The sequence below is a fragment of the Lonchura striata genome, chromosome 1 (assembly GCF_046129695.1).
Source record: "Lonchura striata isolate bLonStr1 chromosome 1, bLonStr1.mat, whole genome shotgun sequence".
NCBI classification, from domain to species: domain Eukaryota; kingdom Metazoa; phylum Chordata; class Aves; order Passeriformes; family Estrildidae; genus Lonchura; species Lonchura striata.
Window position 1 is genome coordinate 148,584,581 of NC_134603.1, and position 26,172 is coordinate 148,610,752.

General features: G+C 38.0%; 1 protein-coding gene across 1 annotated transcript; it reads right to left on the reverse strand.

Annotated features, from left to right (window-relative positions):
* RNF32 (ring finger protein 32) lies at positions 1 to 26,172 on the reverse strand. Its single transcript, XM_077782918.1, is given in 8 exon segments — positions 1 to 158; positions 357 to 436; positions 438 to 460; positions 2,580 to 2,729; positions 6,912 to 6,964; positions 6,967 to 7,021; positions 7,023 to 7,160; positions 26,071 to 26,172. Coding segments are annotated over 8 exon segments (759 nt in total).

Here is a 26,172-nt window from a genome sequence, read left to right on the forward strand (position 1 = left end):
CTAAGGAGAAAGACCAAGGAAGCAAATACAGCAAAATGTTTTATCAAATAGTTGCTTTCTTAATTTTCTATCCTTAGGAGGCACTGCTTCCCTTAAGTCTTTAGGCTCTTTTCTAACAATATATCCCCTCCAGGAAGCTTAAATCCTCTAAGACAATTCTGCTCAAAAAGGGGAAATGCAAATTTTTATAATTTAGTTATTTATATGAAACAGTGATTTAATACATTCTTTTTGAACTTTAACTTTTCTAGTGCATGAATTCTGTCTATTTTCTTCCTAAAAGTGTAATGAATTTGGAATATTATTAACAAATAAATATTGTCTGGTGACACACCTGTAGCAGAAGTAAGGCTTACCTAATTAATTCAATTTTACTAAGCATGCCCCATCATGTCTTACTCTGGTCTGATACTGCTCTTTTTTACACATAGGACAATTTTCTACCTGTAAATTTTTCAAAGGTTTTTTAGGCATGACTGAAAAAATAATTATAAATACAATTGCTGACAATACATTTAATTTCATTGGTACAGATAAAACAGGCTAGATTACGGAATGTAAAACCAGTTAATTAATCAATCCATGAACACTCTATAACATGCATATTTTTAAAATTAAAGTGTTAAGAGAATTCTGTAAGTCTCCACAAATTCACATGAAATTTCATGGATTAAATTATTCCAGGTTAGTATACTCCTGTATAGCTCAGTTGCAAACTATGTTTTCCCACGTGCTTTTAAAAAAGGTTGTAAAAAAGAATAAAGTGCTTTATCATAAAATAGCTTCAAATTATATTTCTTACCATAAAAATCTGGAATCAAAATTACTTTTCAAGATGATTACATTTAATTCATTAAGATATTCACTTAGGTAGTTTAATTAAAAGACTCATGTATGTTCTTGAATAGTTATATAAAAATGTACTCCCTTAATGGACTACATGGGAGCATGAATGCAGCACCTGTTTTTTCAAAGGAAAGAAAACAACCCCAGAACCAAACCTGACTTTAAAGCATTTTAACAGCTGAAAAGGATAAAAAATGCTGACAAGAAAAATTCTGAAAGGTCATCAGTTTCCTTCTGTGATTACTATGATCTTTTGAGTGAAAATAAAATTATTTTATTAAATTGTGAATTTTGTTTCACAACACATGGGGTGGCAGAAAGCAAGAAATGGCAACTGCTACTGGCTGAAGGGAAAAATTATAAACCAAACATTTAAAATGAAATCTGATTAATTTTCCCCCCCTCTCCCAACAGAGACATTACATTTCAAGAGGTGGTGCACATCAAATGCAGCGTTTCTGGCATACAACAAAACAAAAGAGTAACTTGACAGGCTACAAGAAAACTTCACCTTTATCTGACCTAGATTCCCACCAAATGCTGATGCTCTCCATCCTTACAAAGGATACAGAGTTGGACAAAAATAGCAGTTGGCTCTTAGAGGAAGGGGAAAGTGGGGAAGGAGTGAAGCCCAGAACTAGCAGCGAGCGCCCTTGAGCTGGCCAACACAAGAGGATTAATGGCCAGCAGCCAGCTGGAGGGCAAGCTTGCAGGGACAGAGGGAGGAAAGCTAAGGAAACCCCCAGGACAAAAAGCATTCCAGAGGCATTTGCCTTTTTGTGCCAAATATAAAGTAACCTTTTTAATGAGTGCTGTTTTTTGCTCCCTCTTGTGAAGTTTCAGGCTTTCTGCAGATCTTTCCAGACCTCTCCCACCTGTCTGTGGACAGTTGTTCACCTCCAGCTAATGTTGATGTTAAAAGAAGCAACAGCCCTGTATCTGAAGTTATTCAAAGACTTGGATTCACAACACAGACCTGGCTGTGAAGTGTCTTCTAAAAAAATTTTAAAGGGGAACAGGTAGAAAAACTACCCTAAAATGCACCATGGAAAGAAACTTTTAAAGCAATTGAAATAATTCTTCTAATTACCATTGTCACCTCTCTGAAGCAGCTCTCCGTTCCATCAGTCACTTGTCTCTTTTGCTTAATGGTTTCAAGATGATAGATTAAAGAATGCAATAAAGCAGGATGTATTTATGCCCATGCTACACATGGGCACTGAGCAGGCCATCAAGGTAAAAAAATGCAGGCACTGCATCAAATAACCTGAGGAAGTGACTGTCTGGCACTGGGTGTACACCTACTTTGTTCTCCAAATAGGAATAATTGTTGTACTCCTCCGATATTAACAAAGCTTTTGAGAAGACAAACAATATCTTGATTTGTACAAACAGCAAATGTTTACCTGATGAATGAAGGCCAGAATCATACATAACAGGAGTTTATTTGAAGCAGAAAATAGCCTATACCTGCTTTGCAAGAACAGGTAAAAAGGCTTCTCTACTGTCATAATGTCAGAAGTGCATAAATATTACCAATCTTCCTCTACCATGTCATGTTCAAAATAGTATCAGAGTTGGCCACTGAGTTGGTCCACTTATTAAATGCTAAATGGTGTCTAAAAGTAGAATCTTTCCTTCATTTCTTCCTCCAGCTGATGACTTTCAGCAGTACCTCAGGAAATAAGTAAATACAATGGTGAGTCCACGCAATTGTTCAGTTGTATTTGTACTCTGTGTTGAATTGCAAATTCCTTCCTGAATATTGGACAACAGTGTATGGATTTTCCCTGCTGTGTGGATCTCTTTCTTTTTACCCATTCTTCAGCAGGAAATGACAAGGAAGGGTGCTCAACTACTCCTAATTTCTGAGCAACAATAACAACAAATCACTGAATAAACCCCATTGGCCTTTACAGACAATGGATTTTCTTCATATGAAATTCATTAATAATGCATTTGCTTAGAAATAGTTTATACAGATACTTCATATAAATCTATTATCAGACAAAGCACCATCAGGCAAAGTATTTCTTACTATTAAGTAGCTAAAGGGGCTGCAAGAGAGCTGGAGGGGGGCTTTTGACAAGGGCATGGATAGATAGGACAAAGGGGGAATGGCTTCAACCTCTAAGAGGGTTTGGGTTAGATATTGGGAAGAAATCCTTCCCTGGGAGGGTGCTGAGGCCCTGGCACAGGTTGCCCAGAGAAGCTGTGGCTGCCCCACCCCTGGAAGTGTTCAAGCACAGACTGGATGTGTTTGTGGGCAACGTGGGGTAGTGGAAGATGTCCTTGTCCATTTCAGGGAGTTGGACCTGCATGATTTTTAAGGTCCTTTCCAACCTAAACCATTAATAGATTAGCTATTCAGTAATTATCAGAACCTCTTTTACATACAGGATTTATAACAGATTTTTTAAATGTACATTTTTATTTGCTGAGTAATTTGAATTTATTTTGATAATTTGCAGAGCCTTTAAAATGGGATCAACTAAGGAGTGTGACAACAACATAATTTCAAATAATCAGTATAAATAAAATCTCATAATTGTGAAGTTTTCCTCAGCATTGCATTTATACACTCCTAAAAAATAATCAAGTAGTATAATAAAGAACTGTGGCTGCTGCTGCAAAATTCTGAAGTTTAACAAGGCCATTCATAAGAAAAGGAATAAAGAGCATGAACAGACAAAGAGATGGTCACAGGAGGCTGGTGATACTGTCACTGTTACAGCTGAGCTTGTCTGTCTCCAGCACTGAATGAGGTGCCTTGCTGCATGTATATGTGAAATCTCTGCTTTCTTAAAGAAGGAATCAGTGAAAATATTTAGTGTTCTTGCCTGCCCCCACAAGTGCCAGATAAAGTCCAGTGTCAGTACCTCAGCAGTAAAAACCACGTGCTGGCAGAACACAGATATTTGTCATCTTGGAAGACCAGAAGAAGTTGCTTGTGTTGACTGAACAGAATCCATGGAGAAATGTCCAAGGTCTGTGTAACAAGCCAGGAAATTGAGTCCATGGTGAGGCCTTAATGGTGCTTGATAAAACAAGAAAGGAAGAGTGACATACGATGATTACAATAATTACAATAATTACAATGCAAGCTGATGACACCTAGGTGAGAGCTCAGTCCTAGATGGGAAGGAAAGGGTAAACTTTTTCATTCATACCAGAATATTTTTATAAATCTGACAGTACTATGCAGCACATATTTGTTCTGTGTAAGCTTTCAAAACCCCCATCAGGCAGCTTGTGCATCCAAACCCATTTCTCATGAAGAAAAAAGGACTCCTAGCAAGTCATGGGGTTTTGGTGATCCCCTTGCTCAAGTATCTCATTATTCTAGGGCAGGATTTGTTAATTTTTGTGGCTAAAATTCTCCTTCTGAGCTCATCCATCTACAGATGTATATCGTTAATCATCTAAAATTTGCACAAACTGCCTTTGATCTTTTAAAAGAACTTTTGAGAGGTACTAAAGGATCTATCAGGATCCTGTCTTCCCTTTAGTTGAACTATCTGCCTAACCCACTTCCTTGTGAGGTCATGACATCCTTCAAACATAAATCAGTTTGAATCCATGTTTTAGAGCGACAGCTTTGAGGTTTCAGCTGGGTCAGTTTATGCTTTTGGAACAATGTGGGGAGTGATTTCCCTGCATGTGGTTTGGTTCACCTAGACCCCACCTTTTGTTGTCCCATTTTGGTAGCCCAGTCTGTCGAGTGATGGCCTCTGTGATGAGAAAATCTGGGTACAGGGGGAGTGAACAAGAAAGCAAAGCAGTGACAGCATGAAAAACACTATCACAACATAAAAAATGCCTGATCTTGATTTCTTTCCAAGCACTGTGGTCAGAGACTGTTTTAAGGAAGAAAATGAGATGGCTTTATGGAAAGCCTTCTGTATACCCCCGAGGTAAGAGAAAATTCTTATTTAAAGCCTTCACAAATGGATTATTCAGACTGCCAAACAAGAAGAGATTGGCAGCAAAGCTGAATTTCTAAATAATACAAACCAGATGGGACACTTGTGAGAGACAGGCTGTACAGGTGTTTTGAAGGAAAACTTTTATACAGCAGAGTTTCTAAGGGAAAACTGGAGGCAGGACACACAAGGAGGGATGTGTGGTCAAAGCAAAAGGCTCTGTGGAGATATTTGCAAAGCAGCACTTTGAAAAAATACAAGCAATGGAAACCTACATTTATCACAGCTCAGGACATCCAAGAATTTTCATCCTTATGCATCAGTTTTAAAATCCCAACCCATTTACTGACACATCCATTTACAACCAAATTATTTATCCTAAAATAAACCTTATCTAAGTGTTTACATACATTAACCTTTAAACTGTTACTGTTGGATTTTAGGAATCAAACTCCTATTGAGAAAAATGAATGGCACAGACCTCTGAAACTTTGTTTGATTACCCATAAAATCAAGAAGAAAATGTCCCATTAAATTACATTTTCAAAGTTGTTTTGCAGTTTTAATGTTTAAACCACACAATCCTTTTTAAGGAAGAGAAAATTTGACAGATGCATTTTGAAATAATATGAGAATATTGGTGAAAATACTACAAAATAAAACCCAGGAACAATTGAAATTTCAAAACGTATTTCAGCACAGTCTTTTGAATCCCTTTCACAAATATTTGTGTGGGAAAATTCAGTCAGTGCTGTGATTTAAAGAGAAAATACTTAGTCTTTCTAATAACAGCAGAAAACATGCTCACACCTGGGCTGCATTTTTTCACCTCAGCCTTTAGCTTCCATAATCGCTCATTATTGATGTTCATTTTAGCCCCAGTACCTCTTTTCTGTTTTTCCCCCTGCTATCCTCTCTTCAGAATGAAAAAACCCTGCCATCTTTAGAACTATAACCATGTAAATGTAGTGCTAATCACCTCATCTAATCACCTTTGTCCTGTCACTGGTTACACTCCCTTGTTGGGCACTGTCTGGAGTTTCCCTCTGAATCTTCAGCTGGTTCCAAAGGCAGATGTGCTTGGATGGAGCATCCCTGGTTTAGTGGGTTCCCCCTGGAGCTGGGACAGTCCCTGTGACAAAGCCAGCCTGATCTTCAGGGAGGCCAAGGGGCATTTGCATGAAAAAGAATAAATAAAACTGTTATTAATGATGATGAACGTTTGTTACACTCAAAACTGAAAATTCTGGAGCCAGGTTCTTTAAGTAGTGCCTAACCAAAGCAACAGAAAAGATGGACACAAGATGTTCATGGCAAAAATAGTGTTGAAATCTTTAGAAAAGGGAAATACAGAGAGGCAAGAAGCACATTTGATCTCCTGGTCTGTTAAGATGCTCCCTGGCTTTGTTTTTCTAAGCAATTTTTCCTGTCGTTGCTCCACAACTGTATTATTATAACACTATTTAAAAGTGAGTTTTCTCACCAGGCATCATTCCAAGCCCTCACATCTGTGACTTTTATCTTGCTGCATGTTTGCTTCTAAATTTGAAAAAGGTATTTAGCTACAGGTGTTAATTCTTCCCTGGTTTAGCCCCAGGACCATTGTAAAAACAAACCTTTTTAACTTTGAGCAAAGCTGGGTATATATTAACAAAGAATACATTTCATGCAGCATTATTAAATGTCTTTTTAGATAATAAGGAATAAACCAGACCATTTCAAATAGACTTTAAAAAAAAGCTTAATGATAGAACCTTTCCTCAACTAAATATAGTAAGAAAAACACTGATGTGTTCTTAAAAATAAAATGTAAAGAAAGTTATGACATTCAATAAATATTAAAATTACTTCTTGCTTCTAATAAAGAATATGTCTTCATCAAGATGCACTAGTTTAACCTTTTTATATTCATTGTCACAAGAGTAATGTTTTAAATGGATTTCAGATATGAAAAGACATATTTAAGCCACTGATGGCAATCCCATTTTTTACCTAATGACTTAAACTGCTGAATTTTGATAAATTTTAAACAAGATACCATCCTGTTTGCATTAAATCATCTTCTGAACAGAAAGCTTAGCTCCCATCTTAGTTTATTTTAAATAAAAACAAAAATTACAAATCAGAATGGTTTACCTAAGTCAGCTGTGGAGCACTGGGGTCAAGATCTTTGTTTTCTGCATCTTCCTTGCTTTTGTGCTCTTTTTTCTTAGTCCAGTATCTACTATTACTCTGTTTCTTTTATTCATGGGATTTGTAAAAGTTCTTGGTATTCCTCATCCTTGACCCAGAAGAATATGTTAAAAGATCCTGCAGCTGATGACTGTGTATGATGTGATCCTGTAGAGCCACTGCAGAAACTGCTCTCGTCTCTTGTTTGGAGGAGCAGCCCTAAAAAGCAAAAAATCCCCAACCAATCTTGAATAATTATTGTTATAAATTATTTAAAACCGTACACCTTATAGTAAATTAAATGAAACTCTGCACTTAGGCAATATTTTTGAATTGTTAAATGCTTTTATACACATACAACTCCAGTAGTTGAAGCCTAACATGCAATTACTGTAATATGAAATTTCAAGATTGATGTTTCTGACACATCCTAGTTTTAACTTATAAAAAGTCAAATGAAATCTTTGATTTATCATTTATATTAAATAAAATAACAGTAATTTTAAGGTTTTAATTACTGAGCTCATAATTATTATATTCAATAAACTCATTATGAACGATAAAAGTTTGGCATGCCCAAACACATTTTAATTTCATATAATTAAAAACAATCCCAAAGGCTAATTTTGCCTTCCAGAGCACTGAATATAAACAAGAATGTATTATTTTTATACAGGGAATGGGCTTATCTACCTGTTCCTCCATTCCTCCCCATGCTTGTGCTTTATTTTAGGAGATATGAATTAGGACCCTGTAGAGTAATGATGTTCCATTGATAATCTTTAACTGATTTGACAAGAACAGTGCTCCATTACAATAAGATATTTTAAAAGACTTCAATAATATTTCTCAGGAGTAGCAGCCTCATCAATAGCAGATAAGAAACCTACAGTTTCTGTTGTTTTCTCCTCAGGATCCCATGGGAAAGAGCTTAACATCTGTTCCAGGCGCAGAAGTTAACTTTGGATCCATAAATCACCGAGTCTGTTTCTCTCCTGTCAGCCTCATTTCACCCTCAGTGGGCTGCCTGCAGTGTACAGGGAATGGATTCAGAACAAATAGCAGGAGGCACAAATTTCAGGCTGAACTGATGAAAAGATGCGTCTGCAGCAATAAACCCCACAGAGCTGTTCTGCAAGCCCGTGATGCACAGAGCAGGGGTGATGCTGGAGCTGCTCTGCTGGATCCCAGCATCCCCACTGGTACAGCAGGGGGACGTGACTGGGAACCAGAGTGGAGCAGCAGGGGATGAAGTGGATGAAGTGAGACCCCTTAGCTGTGAGCAGCAGCAGCCACTGCTCCCAGGGCTGCTCTGACTCACACTCACAGCAAGGTTGAGTTTGGAAGGGGCCTTAGAGACCACCTTGTTCAACCTCTCCTGCCTTGGCTGTGGACACTTTCCACTATCCCAGGTTGCTCAGAGCCCCTTCCAACCTGTCCTTGAACCCTTCCAGGGATGGGGCATCCACAGCTTTTCTGAGCAACCTGTGCCAGGGTCTCACCAACCTCTCAGTGAAGAATTTCTCCCTAATATATAAACTAAATCTACCCTTTTTCAGTTTAAAACGATTCCTCCTTGTCCTATCACTCTTCTCCCTCTCCTGCTGTCCCTTAAGGTCCTTGAAGCTGCTCTAAGGTCTACCTTCTCTAGGCTGAACAGTTCCAGCTCTTAGCCTGTCTCCAGAGGTGCTCCAACCTTCTGATCATCTCTGTGGCATCCTCTGGACTCACTCCTCCAGCTCCATGTCCCTCCTAGACTGGAACCCCAGATCTGTATGTTTCAGTGTGTGGTTATTCCTTTCCCAGCTGAGGCAACCCCGAGCTTCTCCACTCACAGCTCAAGATGGGATGACCAGAGGGGCTGTGTCTGTGCTGCAGAGGAGCTGTAGATGTGGCACTTGGGGACATGGTTTTGTGGTGGACCCAGCAGTGGTTAATGGGTTGATGGTTGGACTCATTGGTCATACAGGTCTTTTCCAGCCATGAGGATGCTTTTTAACCTCTTGTCCCTTTTCCCCTGCACAGCCCCAGCCCCACAACCCCACACAGGCTCCGAGGGAAGGGGGGCAGTGGGAAGTGTTGCTCCTTTCTTCTCAGAGCATGGAACAGAGCCTCTCCTGGCTTGATGCCAGTCACTGTCCATACAGAATAATTCCTTTCTGGTTTTCCCTACCACTTTCTGTATCCCGCTGTCTCTAGACATTGTTTTCCCCTTTTGCTCTATGTCTGTGTGGTAATGTGGAGGTTAGAGAGCATTAGTTGTGTCCCTCCATGTGCATTTGGATTTGAAGAGTTTTTTTTTTGCTGTGTTTTTCAATTTTTAATGTGCATTTTTAACCTGGCAGGTAGTAAGATGGGAGGCAGGCCCTGTGATTATCATAGAATTATAGAATCATTTGGGTTTGAAATGACTTGAAAAGTCCAGCCATTAACCCAGCACTGCCAATCCACCACTAAACTGTGGCTCTAACTGCCACATCTACACATTTTTTAAAACACTTCCAGGGATGGTGATTCCACCACTTCCCTGGGCAGCCTGTTCAGTGCTAGACAACCCTTTCAGTAAAGACATCCCTCCTAATTTCCAATCTAAACCTCCCTTGACCCCACTTGAGGCCATTTTATCTCATCCATACTGCTTGTTACCTGGAAGAGGGGACTGACCCTCACCTGGCTACCACCTCCTTTCAGGTACTTGTGGAGGGCAGTAAGGTCCCCCCTGAGCCTCCTCTTCTCCAGGCTCTCCATCCTCAGCTGCTCCTCACAGGATTTGTGCTCCAGAGCCTTCACCAGCTTCTTCCTCACTGCCTTTTTGGGTGACTTGTGTCTTTGGCAACTCTATAATGGAGTCACCACTAAAAAAAAAAAAAGAAATCTTTGTAAAGAGGACAGAACGGTATCCATATGGATCAAACAAAGATCTTTGCCCCTTAGTGTCCTACTTTTGTGCAAGGCAAGCAAGGAAATGGCTCAGGGACATGGTAAGGATGTGTTTAGTACAGCATCAGCTCCTTCAGGTCCTTCCCACGTTTTAAAATGTGGGTTCCTGGGCCAGGAGCACTGCCTGTGTCTTTGATTTGCACTGATGTGTTTCTTTCAGATGCAGAATTGTGCAGAAGTCCTTCTAGTAGGAGTGTAGGCTTCCTCTGGCCATTTTCCTGGTTATTCTCACTTGGTGGCCCTTTATTTTCCACAAGGAGGACAGGCACAGATGGTGCCTCAGATCCAGGTGTGCAATTTCTTTGATTTTTTGGGTTTAAATACTTGTCAGGGTCCTTCTCAGCTGCTGCTGACTTGAGAGATTTGTTTTCCTGTGGAAGTGACATTTTCTGAGCAAAAGCAGTTAGGCTGTCCTGAGAGTAATCCTTTGAGCAGCATATAAATGGAGTGATTAATCCACTGGATGCACTTCTCTGTAATTACAAGTAATTACTTTAAAGTCAAATCTGCAAATGAGAATACCTCTCTCTACGGTAGGGGAAGATGTAAAAAGCAGCTGAAGTGGCTATCTTTAAAATGACATTAAATCACTGATTGTTTCCGAAGGCAGGAATAAAAAGATAAAATAGTGGTTTTTAAAGTGAACTTGCCTGTTATCCTGACACCAAATATGATGAAGGGATATTTTACAAGATAAACTTTTAAAGATTTTCAGTAATAAATTTTAATTAGAAAATAAAGTAGAAAACTTAATTTTGTGCTGTCTAAAAGGATAAATGCCAAAATATTTTTGAAACCCTATCTACTGATGTGTAGAAAAATCACTAACATGTATCATTATGAATATAAGGATTCTGAAAATTACCTCTCGTGCCTATTTCAGTTTTATGCTTGAACATGATTCAACATTTTTGTGTCTTTTCAGTGTTGCATGCCATTATTTTTAGAATCCATGACTGACTTTCCTAAAGTTACTAATAAGCTTCTTTTCAAATAATGCTTGCAATCTCTCTCATTTCTGTCATACCTCATTAAGGTGATCCTATACACATGTATGCTTAATTAAGGCTTTTCATTAAAATAAGCCTTTAATCCAGAGGTGCTGGGCCTTAATTGAAACTCAGAGAAGATTAGTGTCCTCTCTCATTTTGGTTTTCACTTTTACTGTACTTCCTACTGCTTCTAAACTAAAATGCCTATGTTAGCCTTAGCTGATACATGGCCAGGAAGAAATTAAAATCCATACTGCAGTCTTCTGGAGAGTAAGATGCCTTAGTAATTGCCATTTCTTATTAAGTGCCACCTTTTACCAAGAGCCTGTACTTCAAATGCAAAAGGTTGCTTTAAACACTCCAAGGACATTAACATAATGAACACACTGCCTGTTTTGAAGGTGACTAATAAGTGACTAATGATACCTGGTTTTATCCATGTGTATAATTTTTAAATGTTAGTTGTATGTTTAAATAGTGCTAAAATCTCAGATCCGTCTCAAATGACTGACTTTCACAGAATCAGTTTTAAGAAGACTTAGGAAAAATGAGGATTTTTATCCACAGGTTTAACTGCACTCAGTTGAGGACCTATACATTGCAGTACATTTTAAAATCTTTTTGGAGGAGTAAGACACAGATTCACCAGCTTCTGGACTTCTAGAACAAAATGCATCAGCCAAAGAGCCAATCTATTTTCTTCTTGTAGAGCTGCAACTGGGCATGGTACTGCTAATTAGCAGAGGCAGGTGGCCTGCTGTTATCAATGGCAGGAGAGTAACTTTTCAGGAAGAGCTATTAAATTGTGTGGGCTGAATAAATCTGGTACAGAAACAGCAATGCTGGGGCAAAGGTTTGAAGGAAACTTTTTAGTACAGCAGATGTAATGGGCTTCAATGATATCGTGCCTTTACATCATGAAACTTGCTGCCTGTAATGTGTTTTTACACTTAGTAGTGTTAAAAAAGCATGATAAAAATATAAGTGGAAGGAAAGCAGTACTACTGTGCAGGTTGGTTCAAGCTGAATGGTGGTTTGTACAAGGATGGGTTATAAAAGTGGGTATTGACATAATAAATAAAGCTTGTGTGGAGAGCAGTGAGCATGGTGAGGGCTCTGCCTGCCCTGAGCTTATCCCTTAAAGGGTTTTGTTAGGTTGGATGGTCCCAGGAATGGTCCCAGGGTTGCTGGGCTGTGGCCCTGCCTCCCAACCAGGCTCCAGGGTGTAGACATTGAGTAGGATGGATAAACCTTTGCCCCTGTAAACACACAGATTTTTTCCTCCCACTGGAAATCAGGACATTTATGCTACTGGAAGCCTACAAGCCAGTATTTCTTCTGAGAACCAAGTGCCCTGCTGTCATAAACAATGTGAATGCATTAAAGAGGAATTCCAGCTTGAAATACTTCTGCTGGCTGAGGAGGGCAGGTTTTGGCAAATCTGCACATGTGAGCCCTGCCTTTGACTCAGCAAGGAACACCATGTCACAGGCCTTTGTAGTTGCCCTGTTAAAAGTTGTTTTAAGAGAACTGAGTCAGACATCCTTAATTACAAAAATACACTGCCTGCCCTTTCTTCTCAGGCGTTTGAAAATGTTTTACCTCAATTGCTCTTTGTTCACATATATTAAATATTTGTTTGTACATGGGCATACTATGTATTTGTCATTGTTGTGTTATTTTCTTACTGTTTGCATTTTCTGTGAATTTCTGTTAACTTTCAGGCATGTGCTTCCAACTCAGTAGGAAAGCTGAGCAATTTTAGTTTGTAAGGGTAGTAGAGATGTTATTAGGTCTCATTTAAACCCCTTACAAGCCAGTGAAAAGGTTGTCACTTGTTTGTAGCTGAATTAAAAATATGTTCTGTTAAGTAAATATTACTTCCTCCTCAGGGAGAAAAAGCATAATTTAAGGGTAAATTTGTATATATACATTCATTATTGGATCAAATTAGATTCCATACAAAACATGATTTCACGTATGACAATTGATTTTTATTGAGCATATGTCTTAGTGAAAAATATTTTTTACTCCAATAGTGCACATTTAGTAAGGATTTATAGATCTAATGTGCTTTATATTTTTGAAAATGTTTTATAAGAATGCATTGGCAGTTGCTTAGGTAATGTTGCTATTAAAAAACCAAAGCACCTTGTTTGCAATATTTCTGATGCCTCTGCATTAAACATGTGTGGTAGGAGGCTGTGTAATGTGGTAGACATAGGAATGTTTAGTTTTAGATCTGTTTATGAAGTGCTGAGAATGTTCTAATCTGTAATTTCCAGTCAGATTAATATTTGCTTAGTGGAGACATTTTTCACTTTGTGGGATATCTGTTTAATTGTGTAAAGGGTGAATTTTCTGCAAATGCATCCCGTAGAGTGCAAGCCTCAAATTCATACCATTGTCAGCATTTAATGCACTGAGATTGTTTCTTCCTTTCTGTTTGTTTTTGGAGAGGTCCTCATTCCTTGGGGATGAAGTAAAGCTCTGGTTCTATCACTGCACCCTTCAGAATTAGCACTGAAAACACAGGATTCTTTCCCTGGATTGATGAAAGTAATTTCTTGTTTGCTGTGTCAAACAAAGCATGCTATTTGTCACATTGTGGTTTGTGTATCTTTTAAGAAGCTTTCAACTTTGATCTGAGCCAAGGTACACTCAGTAGCACAGATGACAGAAGTAACAAACCCATGATGTGCATTGTCATTCATACAAACTCTTTAAGTCAACAAATACTGAGACTTAGATGTAGAAAACCATACTGCTTTTGAGGGGGCTTGTGCATTCTTGTGAGAAAATGAAGACCTTTTCTTTTCTTGTTTCAGACAAAGGTGTGGAACAATTTATTAGTTAAGGATTCAGTTCAGTGTCTGCAATCAAAAGGTGCCTCATCTAGTCCAGATTCTGGCCCTTGCTGATATTTTCTAGGTAAACAGTTGCATTTAAAAGACATTGTGGAGATGGGCTCAGTAGCACATAAAAGCTGCTTTCTTCAAACTGTCATCACAGAGGTTTTCAGAGCATGCTTTTAATACTTCCAGAGCTGGTGTTTGTGTCTTTTCCTCCCTCTTCCCCCTCTCTCTCTTTATGTTAAATGCTATTTGAAACAGGAGTGGTTTCTTAAATATAACTTTCACCTGCTTTTTACCTGATATGTCTGAAGGGAAATTAACCTTTTGTGTAATAAGACTAAGGGCTAGAAAACTGTTTCACAAACGAAGCAATTAAAAAAAATAAAAAAAGAAAATTGTAAGAAAGCAGCAGTAGTTAAGAATGGCTGTGTGGTTCTGGAAGCTGCCACATATTAAAACTTTCAAGTTTGAGGCACTGTTTGATCACCTATTTTGGCCTTCTAAGATTGCGCAAGGAATTTTATGCAGTTGTTTAGAACTTAAACCATTTGTTTAAATAATTTATTTCAGAAAGCCATCCAGTTTTTGTCTAAAAATTTCATAATGTGGAGAAGGTTGTTTGTTCAAGTGATTAATCATCCTGGCTGTTACTCTTTATTATATCTCATTTGAATTTGTCTGGCATCAGCTTCTCACCATTTGCTCTTTTTATGCCTCTCTCATCTAGGCTGAAGAGCTCTTTATTAACTGGTATTATTTTCTCCTTGAAAAGATACATTAACGATGTCATCAAGTCATCCCTCAATTTCTGTTGTTAATCTGAATAGATTGGGTTTGTCAGACCACTCTTGAGACATTTGCTTAGGCCTAGAATATTTTCCTGGTTTTTTGTACCCTGTGCGTTAGATGAGTTTTCAACTTAAAAAAATTAAGATACTTGAAAAATACAGTATTCTGTTCTTTGTTTCATCAGCTTATACAAAACAAAAGATATTTCTTATTCTTGCTTAGTGTTACATATTTCCTCATAGAGCAAAAGTGTATGCAGCAAAAACAATCTTTACACGAAAGGATATTTTCCTGTGATTCTGCTTTTTTTCTTATTGCATTTGCAGATTAAAATGTTCCATTTCTAAAAGGCTGCTCAGACCTCGTCTTTGCAAAACACACCCAAGAACAGAAGACAGGATAAACAACTGCATCTGTGGTGCAGCAAGGGGGAAAATCACATCTAAAGAGGAACATTTCAGTAAAATAATGCAACTTGCAAATACTAATATAAGGAGTTTAAAGGAAACTCTGAGTAGGGCTTAATGTCTGGCATCAGGATAATGTAGGTATAATTTATCACTTGTGAAATATGGTGCTAAGTTAAAAAAATCAATGAGGTACAATAATTCATTTTTCTATACTGTGTAGGAAAGAGATTGGGATGTGGAAGTGGGAGGTTGTTCTATAAATCCCATGGCGTTTTCTTAGACAAGAAAATTGAAGAGTTCATAGGACCAGGAGAAAATATATGGGCTAAATCCTACCTTGAATAGGTTATGAGTGACAGTAAAGAGCACAAAGCAAAGACTGTTTTCTTCTCTGACGGGGTTTTAAGGTGAATATGAGTAAAGATAACAAGATTGGTGTGTATTGTTAAAAAATGGGGGTTTATTATTATTTCAGAGCCATTTGCTTGTAATACAAGTGTAGTAAACTTCAAATACTTTAGAGGAAATTTGAAGAATGTTTATAGTGATAACGTGCTGAAAATACATGAGGAGTCACCAAGGCATAGAGGGAACAAACTGAAAAAACAAAGAGCTTATGCAGAAACAAAATGTTTTGGTGGCTTAGAACTTCAGCAGAGCAGATCATAAGGAACCACTTGCCTTAGAATTTGCTATTTACAAAGAGCAAGTGTTGCCAAAAGCAGTGATGTATATACAGGGTTTGCAACAACCCATGGAATTAAATGACAGTGAAAGTCAGAACTTGTGGCATTTGTCCAAGGAATCTGAAGGAGCTAAAGAATTGCTAACTGAATTCCTATTAAAACTTAGGTAATTAATTAGGAAAATGTGATACAATAGAGGAAAACTGGAGGTAGCCAGCTTTATACAAAACCCTGTTGGGATAAGTGGTTCTGAGAATGCTTCCAGGAATTACAATGGTGAACTTTTTTGGTGTCAGGAAACTTAATTGATAAAGTCATTAAAGATAAAAGACCCAAATTTGCAAAGGGCCTGGATGGAGTATAATTCTAAGGAAAAATAACCCTGATTGTTGCAACAGTATAGCTTGCTGCTCCAGCCTTATAGTATATTTCAAAGATTAACAAGTACATATATAGTTTTATCAAAAAGACATGAGTTCCACAAAAAATACTAGACAAAGTTTTTCTAGAGAAGCTAGTAGCACAGTTCAGCATGAAAATAAAAACTTAATTGTTAAAGTGAGAAAAATAAAGCAGAGGAGGGGAAAACGAGGTTGATGATAGAAAACAAAAAATTTCCTTAGAGAAATACATCAGTGGGATATCCAAGGATCATTGTAGATGTGTTCAAACTGCACAGGGACAGACCATGTGCCACCTCTTTTTCTGACACAGCAAGTCTAACTCCCTGAGCTGCTCTCAGTGTGTCCATTCCTGCACCATCCCAAACTGTGGAGGTGTCACAGACCTTTCTGTGCTGCACCCTATTGTGAATCTGATTTTGGAGGAGAGGCTAGAAGTGGTGACTAATGACATCCCAATTTGCTGATGAAACAAAATAAAGCATTTTCTCACCATGGTTCTAGGATAAAAACCCAACCTCAAACACAGGAAGGGTCAAGGGGGAAAATGGAAATGATTAGAGGCATGTGGGGAGCTTCTTTACGAGTAAATTAGCAAGAATGGTCCAGATTTGCAGCTGATGAAAATTGGCACAGTTCCACGAGAATCAGGGCACGTTGCCAATTTACAGCAGCAGAGAACCTACCCCAATATATTTTTAATATGAAAACCAGGGTGATTATAGCAGAAACCTAGAGCAAAAGACTGACATAATTGTGAAAGCAAGGCTGTGCAAAGGGTGTGCATTTAGAGGTGTGGGTTTTTTTGAGTGCTGGTTAGGATCAGTTTTTACAGTCAATGCAAAGTTGCTTTCTAATTTTTGCTGTAGGATGCAGGTTTCTGTCTGCTCCAGTCTAGTCCTTTCTCCTATCTTTTCCCAGTTCCAGTTCTGGCATCAAGGGAGGGATTTTTAACTATTCCACATGGGCACCACAGAGCAAAAAAGGGGAGCACTGAGAGTGCAGTAGGCAGTTCACAAATCCATACAGCTGTCAGGGCATTTCTGCTCCTCTGCATCTGTTCAAATTACCTTCAAGGTGTGGGACTTGCCTTCTGTCTCCAACTCTGTGTCACACAGATAGAGAAGGAGCTAGAAAATCTTTCTGGAAAGCCAAGTTGGTGCTTGGTGGGTGGCCCACACTGAGCTCAAGGCAGGCTTGGTGATGTGCATGAAGTGTCCAGGTTGTACCACCAAGCTGTGGATCCACAGATCTCAGGCTGTGTAAAAGCTTTTCTGACCTAGGTGCCTGTGTTTTCCTACGCAAAAAACACTCTGTGTAGACTACCAGGACAAGAATAGAGCCTGGTCAACTTTTTGGGGTAAAATATGGTTGAAGTGATTCCATTCTCAGAGCTCTGGGAAGATGGAACATATTAGCCAAAAACAGAGGCTTTAAATCTGCCAACTCCAACAAGACTCCCTTGAGCACATGTAGAAGGACATGCCCCAGTTTTATCTCTTTTTCTGCAATTGCCACACCAGCAATCTCTGAGAAAGGACTAAGTGTCAAAGTACACAAAATATTTTTTCCACTCACATAGAAAGTTTTCACAGAAATTTTCCAGCAAAGTTTCTTCCCGAGACAGAAACCTGGCATGGAAAACAACTCAAGTTTGGCAAGGTTGTGAGCAACTGAAAATATGTAATAAAGTGATGTTAAACCACTTAATTATAAACACAGTTACCAGCTAAATAATTTGTGCAGTAAAGATGCGCTTGATGCAGCTAATTGCACTTCCTGATACCACCTGAAATAAAAGGTGAATTAATGAGAGGGAAACACAAAGTTAATGAGAGTTAATGAGGCAAAAAAACCCGTGCAAATGGTTACATCCACATGGGGAGAGAGAGAGGGAATCCCTGCTGCTTCTGTAGGGCAAGCCACTGCCTGGGACAGGAACACCTTCTATAATCTGGGTAGGTGTTACTGAAGAAAAATTCCAGGTGACATCATTAATATCCAAAATTATTTGTTCCATGTCATAGTAACTTCAGTTCCATCCAAGTTCAGATAAACCCAAGGTTTTTTCCTAACGCTGTATTGCACAATAATAGATCTTTAAAGGGACTATTTCTTCTTCTAAACCAGGAATCAATATTTTAGATACTGGTCACTGGGCTATTTGTGCATGTTGATGCCCCAGTATTTCTCATTTAAAATTAATTTTTCTCCCTTTTTTTTTTATTTTAAATGCCTGTTTAAATATGTGTGTATTTTCTAGTTTAATTTTTTATTAACAGAGAGAAAAATTTCCTAATAACACTCATATTTTTAATTAGAATTCATCTCAGAGGTGAAAGAACCAGCATAATATTTGTTGAATAGGAGACACAAATGCTGTTCCTAATGTGATGTAGCTATTGTGTCTGTGTGACGCTTATGTGCATGAGAGAAATAAATATTTATTCCAAGTATATCTGTTAACTTGACAAATATTATTAAATCTCTTTACATACATCATCTGTCCTAAGTAGAGCTTTGTATATTTTTTTCTGAAATTATACTTTGGATTTGGAAGAATGAGTAAAATCAGACATTCTGTCAAAAATATGCTAGCTTTTATGGTAGTCCATATAATTAAAAAGGTAAATTGCCATTCAGGTTTAGTGTTGTTCAGTACTGATGGAAAGGTTGCTGAGTAGTTCTTGTTGAATGAGATTTTCTCTAATGTTTAAGCCACCAATAAAACCTCCAGTTAAGCCCTTCACAGGAAACTTAAGAATTGACTGATGGGAGTCACATGGTTAAATCAGTGCTTGTTATTCATAATTTATTCAATGGTTGATGGAAAAAAATTGTCCAATTATTTGACAAATACTGCTTGGCAAGATGATTTACAGAGAATAATGCAAGTATTTGTTGAAGAATTTAAAGTGACAAAAACTGCTAAAATTACGGCCTTTATTCTCAATGCAGTGATTAGAGCTGATTGAATGATATTCAGACAGTTTGACTAATTTTGAATAGTCCTTACACAGGCAATATTCCCATTGACTTCAGCTGGAATTTTGCCAGAGTAAGGACTGCAGGATTGGACCTTTGAGTGTAATGTCTTGAAAGGGTCCCTTTATAAAGCAGCAGCTTAAATTCTGAACTGCAATGAAAACCCATTTTTACTTCCCTCTGTTACTTTGCCTGTTCTGTGGAATTGCTCTCTATGAATGTTAATCCCATTCCCTCTTTATCAGCAGAGGGTGCTATGGGAGTTTTGTGCTCTCCAGTAGCCTTTTGTTTATGCACAGTTCAATCTAATTTAAGTTGAACTGACCATTTCAATGGGAGTCAAGTGTGTATTTAAATGGTGTGTGGGAGAGCCATAGTTTAAGGGCAAACCATTTCCCTAATTGATCCAAGTTAAAAAAGGGAGGCATTTTAAAGTGGATATTTTCAGATTCCTGGCCTCTACCCCCATACCCTCCTAAATGGGTCACTGAACATGGTCTTACACCTTTGCTTGATAAATGATAGCATTTGCATGTGTTTTTGAAAGGCAGGTTCAATATTCAAATTACTAGAAATGTATAATAAACTAATATTTTTGAATATAGTTTGTATTTCTGTGACTTTTTAAAGTTCCTGATTTTTATAAATGTTAGTAGGACTTCAATATAAAAAACCAATGCTTACAGTTCTCTGTTATGGAAGTGCCCAGAAGTGGGAAAATGTTTTTTGGTAAGTCAGTATATCATACACTTTATTACAAGAATGTTAAGGTTGTAAAGTCAAGTATAGAAAAAACAGAAAATACTTAGACAATCTTCATTCTGGTTATTTTTTCAATCCTTCACCATCATCCTGACAGAGATATTAAATTACACGATTGCATAGCTACTTTTTTCTATATCTGTGTCTTTAACATATACAATATGTCTGAATAGGAGCTTTATGAAATGTTTCTTTTTATCTGAATTGCTCAGTGTATGCCACTGAGTTATTTGCTGCACACCATTCTGTCCAGAATTGAATGCATGATTATCAACTTCCTCAAGTATCTTTCTATATAGTGCTGCCATAAAAGGGTAGCTTATTAATCCTTTGGTTAATCACTGTTCAAACATTTTTTTGCTATTTAATGCACAAGGACAGAAAAAAATATTAAATGCAAGGTAGAAGTGATCAATTTTATGAATTCAAGATGACTTAAACCTCTTAACTTTCAGAATACGCTTCTTGTAGGGAAAGCAGGTCTGGCCAACTTCTGCAGTTCTGCATTCTCAGATCTTTCATAAATCAGACCTGTGATTTCAGGCAATCTGGATTTTCAGAAAGTTAGGGCCAGACAGTCAGAGCTCAACAGTGCAAAGTTTGGGGTGATCTTTTCATCATTGTAGAAGTTGTGGCCAAAACTGACATGACTGCAATACTTGAGGATTATACTCTTTAATTTTATGACCTAATTTTTAATTTTCCTCATGCACTGCCCATTTTTCAACTCCTGCTGTAAGTGAGAGAGGGTGCTAAAGATGGCATTCTCATTTCTTTGGTGGGTTCCCAGCCTGCTGGGACATGGAATGAAATGGCTTAATGCAGATGAACATCTAAAGGTCTAAAACTACTGAGGTGCTGGAGCAAAGTTATGGAGGGATTCCATAGTGCTGGGTTTTTTCCAGCCTTATTTTTCATAATGCCATCCTGTGGAAGGAAGGGAGGCTTCAAATTTGTTGGGAAGGTGATTGTAAATCTGCACACGTTGATTGCTTGAGACACTGGCAAAGACAAAATCCTTGGGTGTTCTGGACAATCTGCTGCCATTTGTTGTTCTGCATTATGTGCCCCAGTTTCCACTCTGAACTTTGTAATTGAACTTTATCCAGTCATGCTTAAACTTTCCTGCCTGATTCTCATTCTACTGGGATAATTTGCAGTATTCCTTTCTAACCATGACCAAGGAGAGGGGTGTAGCAGACAGAGGGATAAGAGGCACAAGAAGGACAAAATGAGCAGCTTTCATTGCTAGTGGGCCTGGTGGGTGCACACAGAGAGAAAAGCTCACCAAGCCCTGCAAGGGATGGTCCTGTGATTCAGGAGGACGAGGTACACACACCCTCTGCCCCACCAGGTTTCAGTGGGTCCAGCTGTGCTTCTTATTTTCTCTACAGTCAAATTTTCCACTCAGTCTGTGTGGGCAGATGTGCAGAAATTCATCACTTGGCTGAATTTGTGGACATTTTCACAAGAACAACAGAATATTGATGCTATGGCAACTGCTGTGCCATGTTTCCAAATCCTGATCTGACTCATGGAGGGAGCAGTAGCATCTCCACCAAGCAGCTGTAAAAGGTATTTTTTACTTAAAATGTAAAAGGTGGGAGCAGGAGGGAATAGGGAAAGAAATGTATGTATCCTCCCAGCCCTGAGAAAAAGCAGAATACTTCTAGGTCAACATTTCCCAAAAATTTCAACCTTAGCAATTTTCAAGTCTCTCAGCCCAAATCATTATAGTTTGGGGAAGATGTGAACTCCTGTAAAGATGATATTTTAGTGGGAAGTCTGAGACAGCCTTGTCTAAGAGCACTGCTCACTGTAGATAGTATCTCCTCTGCCATAAACCACAGTCTTCTGCTGGTGAGAAAGTTCTGTTCATTGCTTTTGCAGGGCCTCTTAACCACCTTAGAAACACCTATTTTGATTAACTGTAGTCCTTGCACAGATAAACACTGTTTCCTCTGGCATCATCAAAAGCATTTTTATGTTTGTTTTTTTTTTTTTTTTTTTTTAATAGTGCTTTGAAATCCAAATGCAATGCCTGTATTGTTTGAGGCTATTGCTAGAACAGGTGGAAGATGATGAGTTCCCTGAAAATGGCTGTAATAATAGAAACAAATGTTGAATTTCTAAACTGAAGACTGCCTATTTTTATTTTGTTCTTGTTTGACACTGTAACTAACCAATGTGCTTCACTCCTAAATGTGTTTACCTGGAAATTTTGCTTATTGCTCATATTCACAGTTGTGCTCTTAGCACAGTTAGCTCTTAGTGGTAGAATTTTCTTGTAGATCAAATTAATGTCATTCTTCCTTACTGATCTCTAGAAGGTGGTCTTGCTCTCTAACTGCTAAGGAATAAGGATTTTATTGTTAAGGATATTTTTACACTGGCATATCTCTTCAGTAAAAATAAATGAAAAATTCTTGTTTTTAGGTGGCTATTTAAGAAAGGTGATATAATACTCCTAAACCTAGTGCTAGAGGAAAATGTTTGACTTGCTGTTGATTTGTTGATTCTATCACTGAAAGTGTATTTTAAGTAGTGGTCTGTACTAGAACAAAACAGATTCAGGAAAAGCTTTCCTTATGCCCACTGAGAAGGTTAACCGTAGCTGGAGATTTTTCTTTGCATGTAAATATTAAGATGTGTATGTGTTTTTTCTACTGCTCTGACTCTCTTAAAGACAGTGCTGCTGACCACTGAGACCTAAGCAGCCAGGAGAGACTAAACAGATGAAACTGTACTTCTTCATCAGGAGCTTTCTTGACAAGTTTTCCAGCACATAATGTGTTTTGTTTTATTAGTTTTTACTGTTGCAAAAGTATCTTTAAACTGCTTTTATGCTGGTTACAATAAGGAAATTAAATGCTTTCCTAGTTTGTTCAGATCACTTATAAAATTATTGGTGCCAAACTTAATATGGCTCCATCTTTTCTTTATTTAATTCCTGCTAAGCTCTTCTGCCATGCTGTGTTTTATGTTACATCCAGTTTTTATGTTACTCTTATTTTATGTTACATCCAGTTTGAGTGAAACTGTCCTTGAATTGGTTCTTGTGGTGACCTGCCAATCACTTCATTTTGCCTACACTTCTCCATATGCAAGGACCTTCTTTCTTTGATATCCTCCCTGTTCAATCAACAGCTCTTCCCAGTTCCTGGGATGTTTAACTTTTAGATTAAGCTACCAAAAGACTTTAAATCTCAGGCAAATTACATGCAAGTATGTTTAGTATAGATGCTTATCAAATCCACACTTTTTTCCCATTCTGAGTCTCAATTATTTCTGATTGCATCCCACTGATTTTTTCTCTTCTTCAGACCACCTAAAGAAGATCTCCTATTTTCAAGGATTTTCATTATTTTATATGGTTTTCTTGTATTGAAAGCATTTGAGCATTCTTTCCAAGAGGGATGAAAAAGGAGGCATTACAGAAGGAAAGACTTACATGGGAGAAGGAACCTGAAGAATGAAAGAAGAAAAGAGAAAGCAGAGGAGTCTTTGGTCCTTCATTACCTAGTAAATGCAATGTAATATCCTTTTTCCAGGGCAGGGTACAATATCTAAAGTATACCTGTGAAGTATTTATTTATCTGGTATCAATGCATTTAGATTCAGGCTTAATCACCAAAGTGACCTAGAATATTTTGTTGATGATGATCCAAAACCTGAAGGAGGGCAAATCTTCCCAGTCTGAGTCACTTAGCACAAGAAAATGAAAAGCTTTGGGTATTCAGAGGGCAGAGCACCTACAAGGTGAATTGCAACAGTGCAAAAGTGAGCGTTCCCCTTCTGATAAATCTTTATGAAGAAACACTTAGCAAATGAAACAAAACATATTGGAAAAATATTTTGAAGAAAACAAATTGGAAAAGCTTGTGTTTTTTCATGTGGTTTAGTGTGTTCATTAGTTACCTTGCCATGTTCAGTCAGGAGGAACCAGGAGACATATGCAAGTTCCTTATTTGCAATAAAGCCTTACATAAGAACCAGGACTTAAAATTCCAAATTTCACTGATCTGCTGTTTCTTTGATGCTAAAGGCAGACTGATTGGGAGCTACTAAAATATAACCCATTTAGTAAACAATCTAGGAAATTCTAGTTTCTCCTGCTTATGGAAGCTTAGTCCTGGTCTAAAGACCACCTGAGCTCATTCTATACTGCATTATCTCTCAGTGCCTTTATCCAGGGAATTCCAGGAAGTCATTTATCTCATGGTACAATAGCCTTTGGTCAACAGCTTTGTGCAAAAAGTAGATAATGGCCAGTACTAATGATATTGTCCTGGGAGTATGGGCTGTAAATCTCTTCCAGGAAGTCTGGCAAATACTTGGGTATTTGTCACGAAGAGCATCCAAGCAAACTTCATTCAGGCCAGGTTGTGGATGGCTTTGTGCATGGCAGTGACTGTGTGTAGATATTGTGGCAATGCACATTATTTTGAGCAGCAAACTCCATTTGTTTGCCAGCATAAACTTTATTCATTTTGGTTACTGACCACGTTTCTCTAGTGTGCAGAAGTGTGGTGGAGAAGATTTTCCATGGTATGTTAGCAATTCCATCACTATTCTTGAATGGTGATCAAGGACTGCTGACATCTCTTTGTGAACAGAATTTCATAATGCTGATGTTATCAGGTGGCGGCTTAATCCCTCATCTGTCACCTTCAGCCTTATCCTACTGCTGGCAGAATAAATACACACCCTCCCTTAGAAGTGTTTTTGGAGCAGTCAAAGAATTTTCTTATTTTCCATTTTTATTTGCCCACTATCATTCTTTAAAGATCTTGTTGATGTCATGGTGGTATCATCCACGTAAGTGAAAGAACACAGCTGAGATTTGATATTCAGAAGTATGGAGTGGTTTTATGGTCACTTTTCCTTGTTCTTACTTTATCTAAAACCCCAAACCAATTAAGTTTCTGTTAGTTTTTATTTATGTTTGTAGACCTGCTGGGAATTACTTACCTGGGGTGTCAGTCTCGGCTGAAGGAGTTGGGGAGGAAAATGCTGTGTGCTGCACTGCACTATCCCTTCCCTCTTCCTCCAAGGCTTTATGTTAAAAAAGCCTTGGAGAGACATAGTATGGATCTGGACATGGAGAACCTTGATTGACACAATCTAATCTCCACTTATTTAATGCTTTCTGCTGCTTGAGATTCCTTGAAAGCCCAAAGAGTTGCAGTTCAACTTCAGATGGAGTTTGGGCTGTAAGAATCTGGACCATGAGACCTTAGGAGCTGAAGAATGACCACCAGAGTGTTTCCTAGAGATGTTGGTATGAATAGTCAGGAGTAGAGGAGCTGGGTTTTTTGTTAATAACTTGAGGCATGTAAAATCCTTGGATAGTAAGATAGTAACAGCATATCAAGTAAGATACTTGACAGCATCTTGTGATTTTAGATTGGAATGGCCACTTTAGAAGAAAAGCTCAGTATTCCTTCAGACTTGGGGATGTTACAGGTATGTCCTACTAACACAGTCTGCTCTTTATCAGATCTTTACCACTATTTCTCTGTTTATGTGCTGTAATGAAACTCTTAAATGAATTGAATGATCTGGAAACCACTTCTGAATATCATATCAATTTTCCTTGACTATCTAAATCTAAGACTTCATGGGCGAGAAAATACTTTTTTATGTTGTCATTAGGAAGTGGTAAAAATCTGTGCAGTGGAAGAACTAGGGCACAGTGTTTCATGTACAGTAGTTAAATTCCTTAATGAAATACAAAAAAAACCCAAACAAACAAAAAACCAAACCAAACAAAACAAAACCACCAAAACCACAAAATCCCAATATTATGTCTATTTTTTTTTTGGTAATGAATATTTTCTATATCCAACCTTTAAGCAATGACATGATGTTACATAATATTACATTTTATTGGCAGCCCTAAAACTTTTCTGTTCTGGGAAGAAACTTCCCAGACCATATTCCCACAAGAAGTAAGTTTTAATATGTATCTCCCTGATCCTTTTTTCTTCTGTTCAAAGAAAATGTCAACTCTCTTTACAATTGGCCAGGAAGCATTTGCAAGAGGTTAAGTGATACTACAAATATTCCTTAATTGAATTTAGATGCATTCCATGCATTTTTACACCAGCATCAAAGAAAACATCTTTCCAAAGATAGGCAGCTTCTTCTCATATTTCAAAAAATCATCACGTATTTTCATCAAGCTTTCAGAAAAGAAAGCTGCTGGACTGCAATGTTGTCATAATAAAAAAGAAAGGTGCACCCAGAGGTTCTGTGATCCAGAGGTGACAAGTGCTGAGCAAACAGCCCGTGAAGACACCTTCCTACCTGACAGCCTCCGTCTCCATCCTTATTGCTCTTGTACGGGCTCAGATATGTTTGATCAACTTTCAGATGATTATCCTGGCAGGAGCAGGTGAAAGCAGTCAT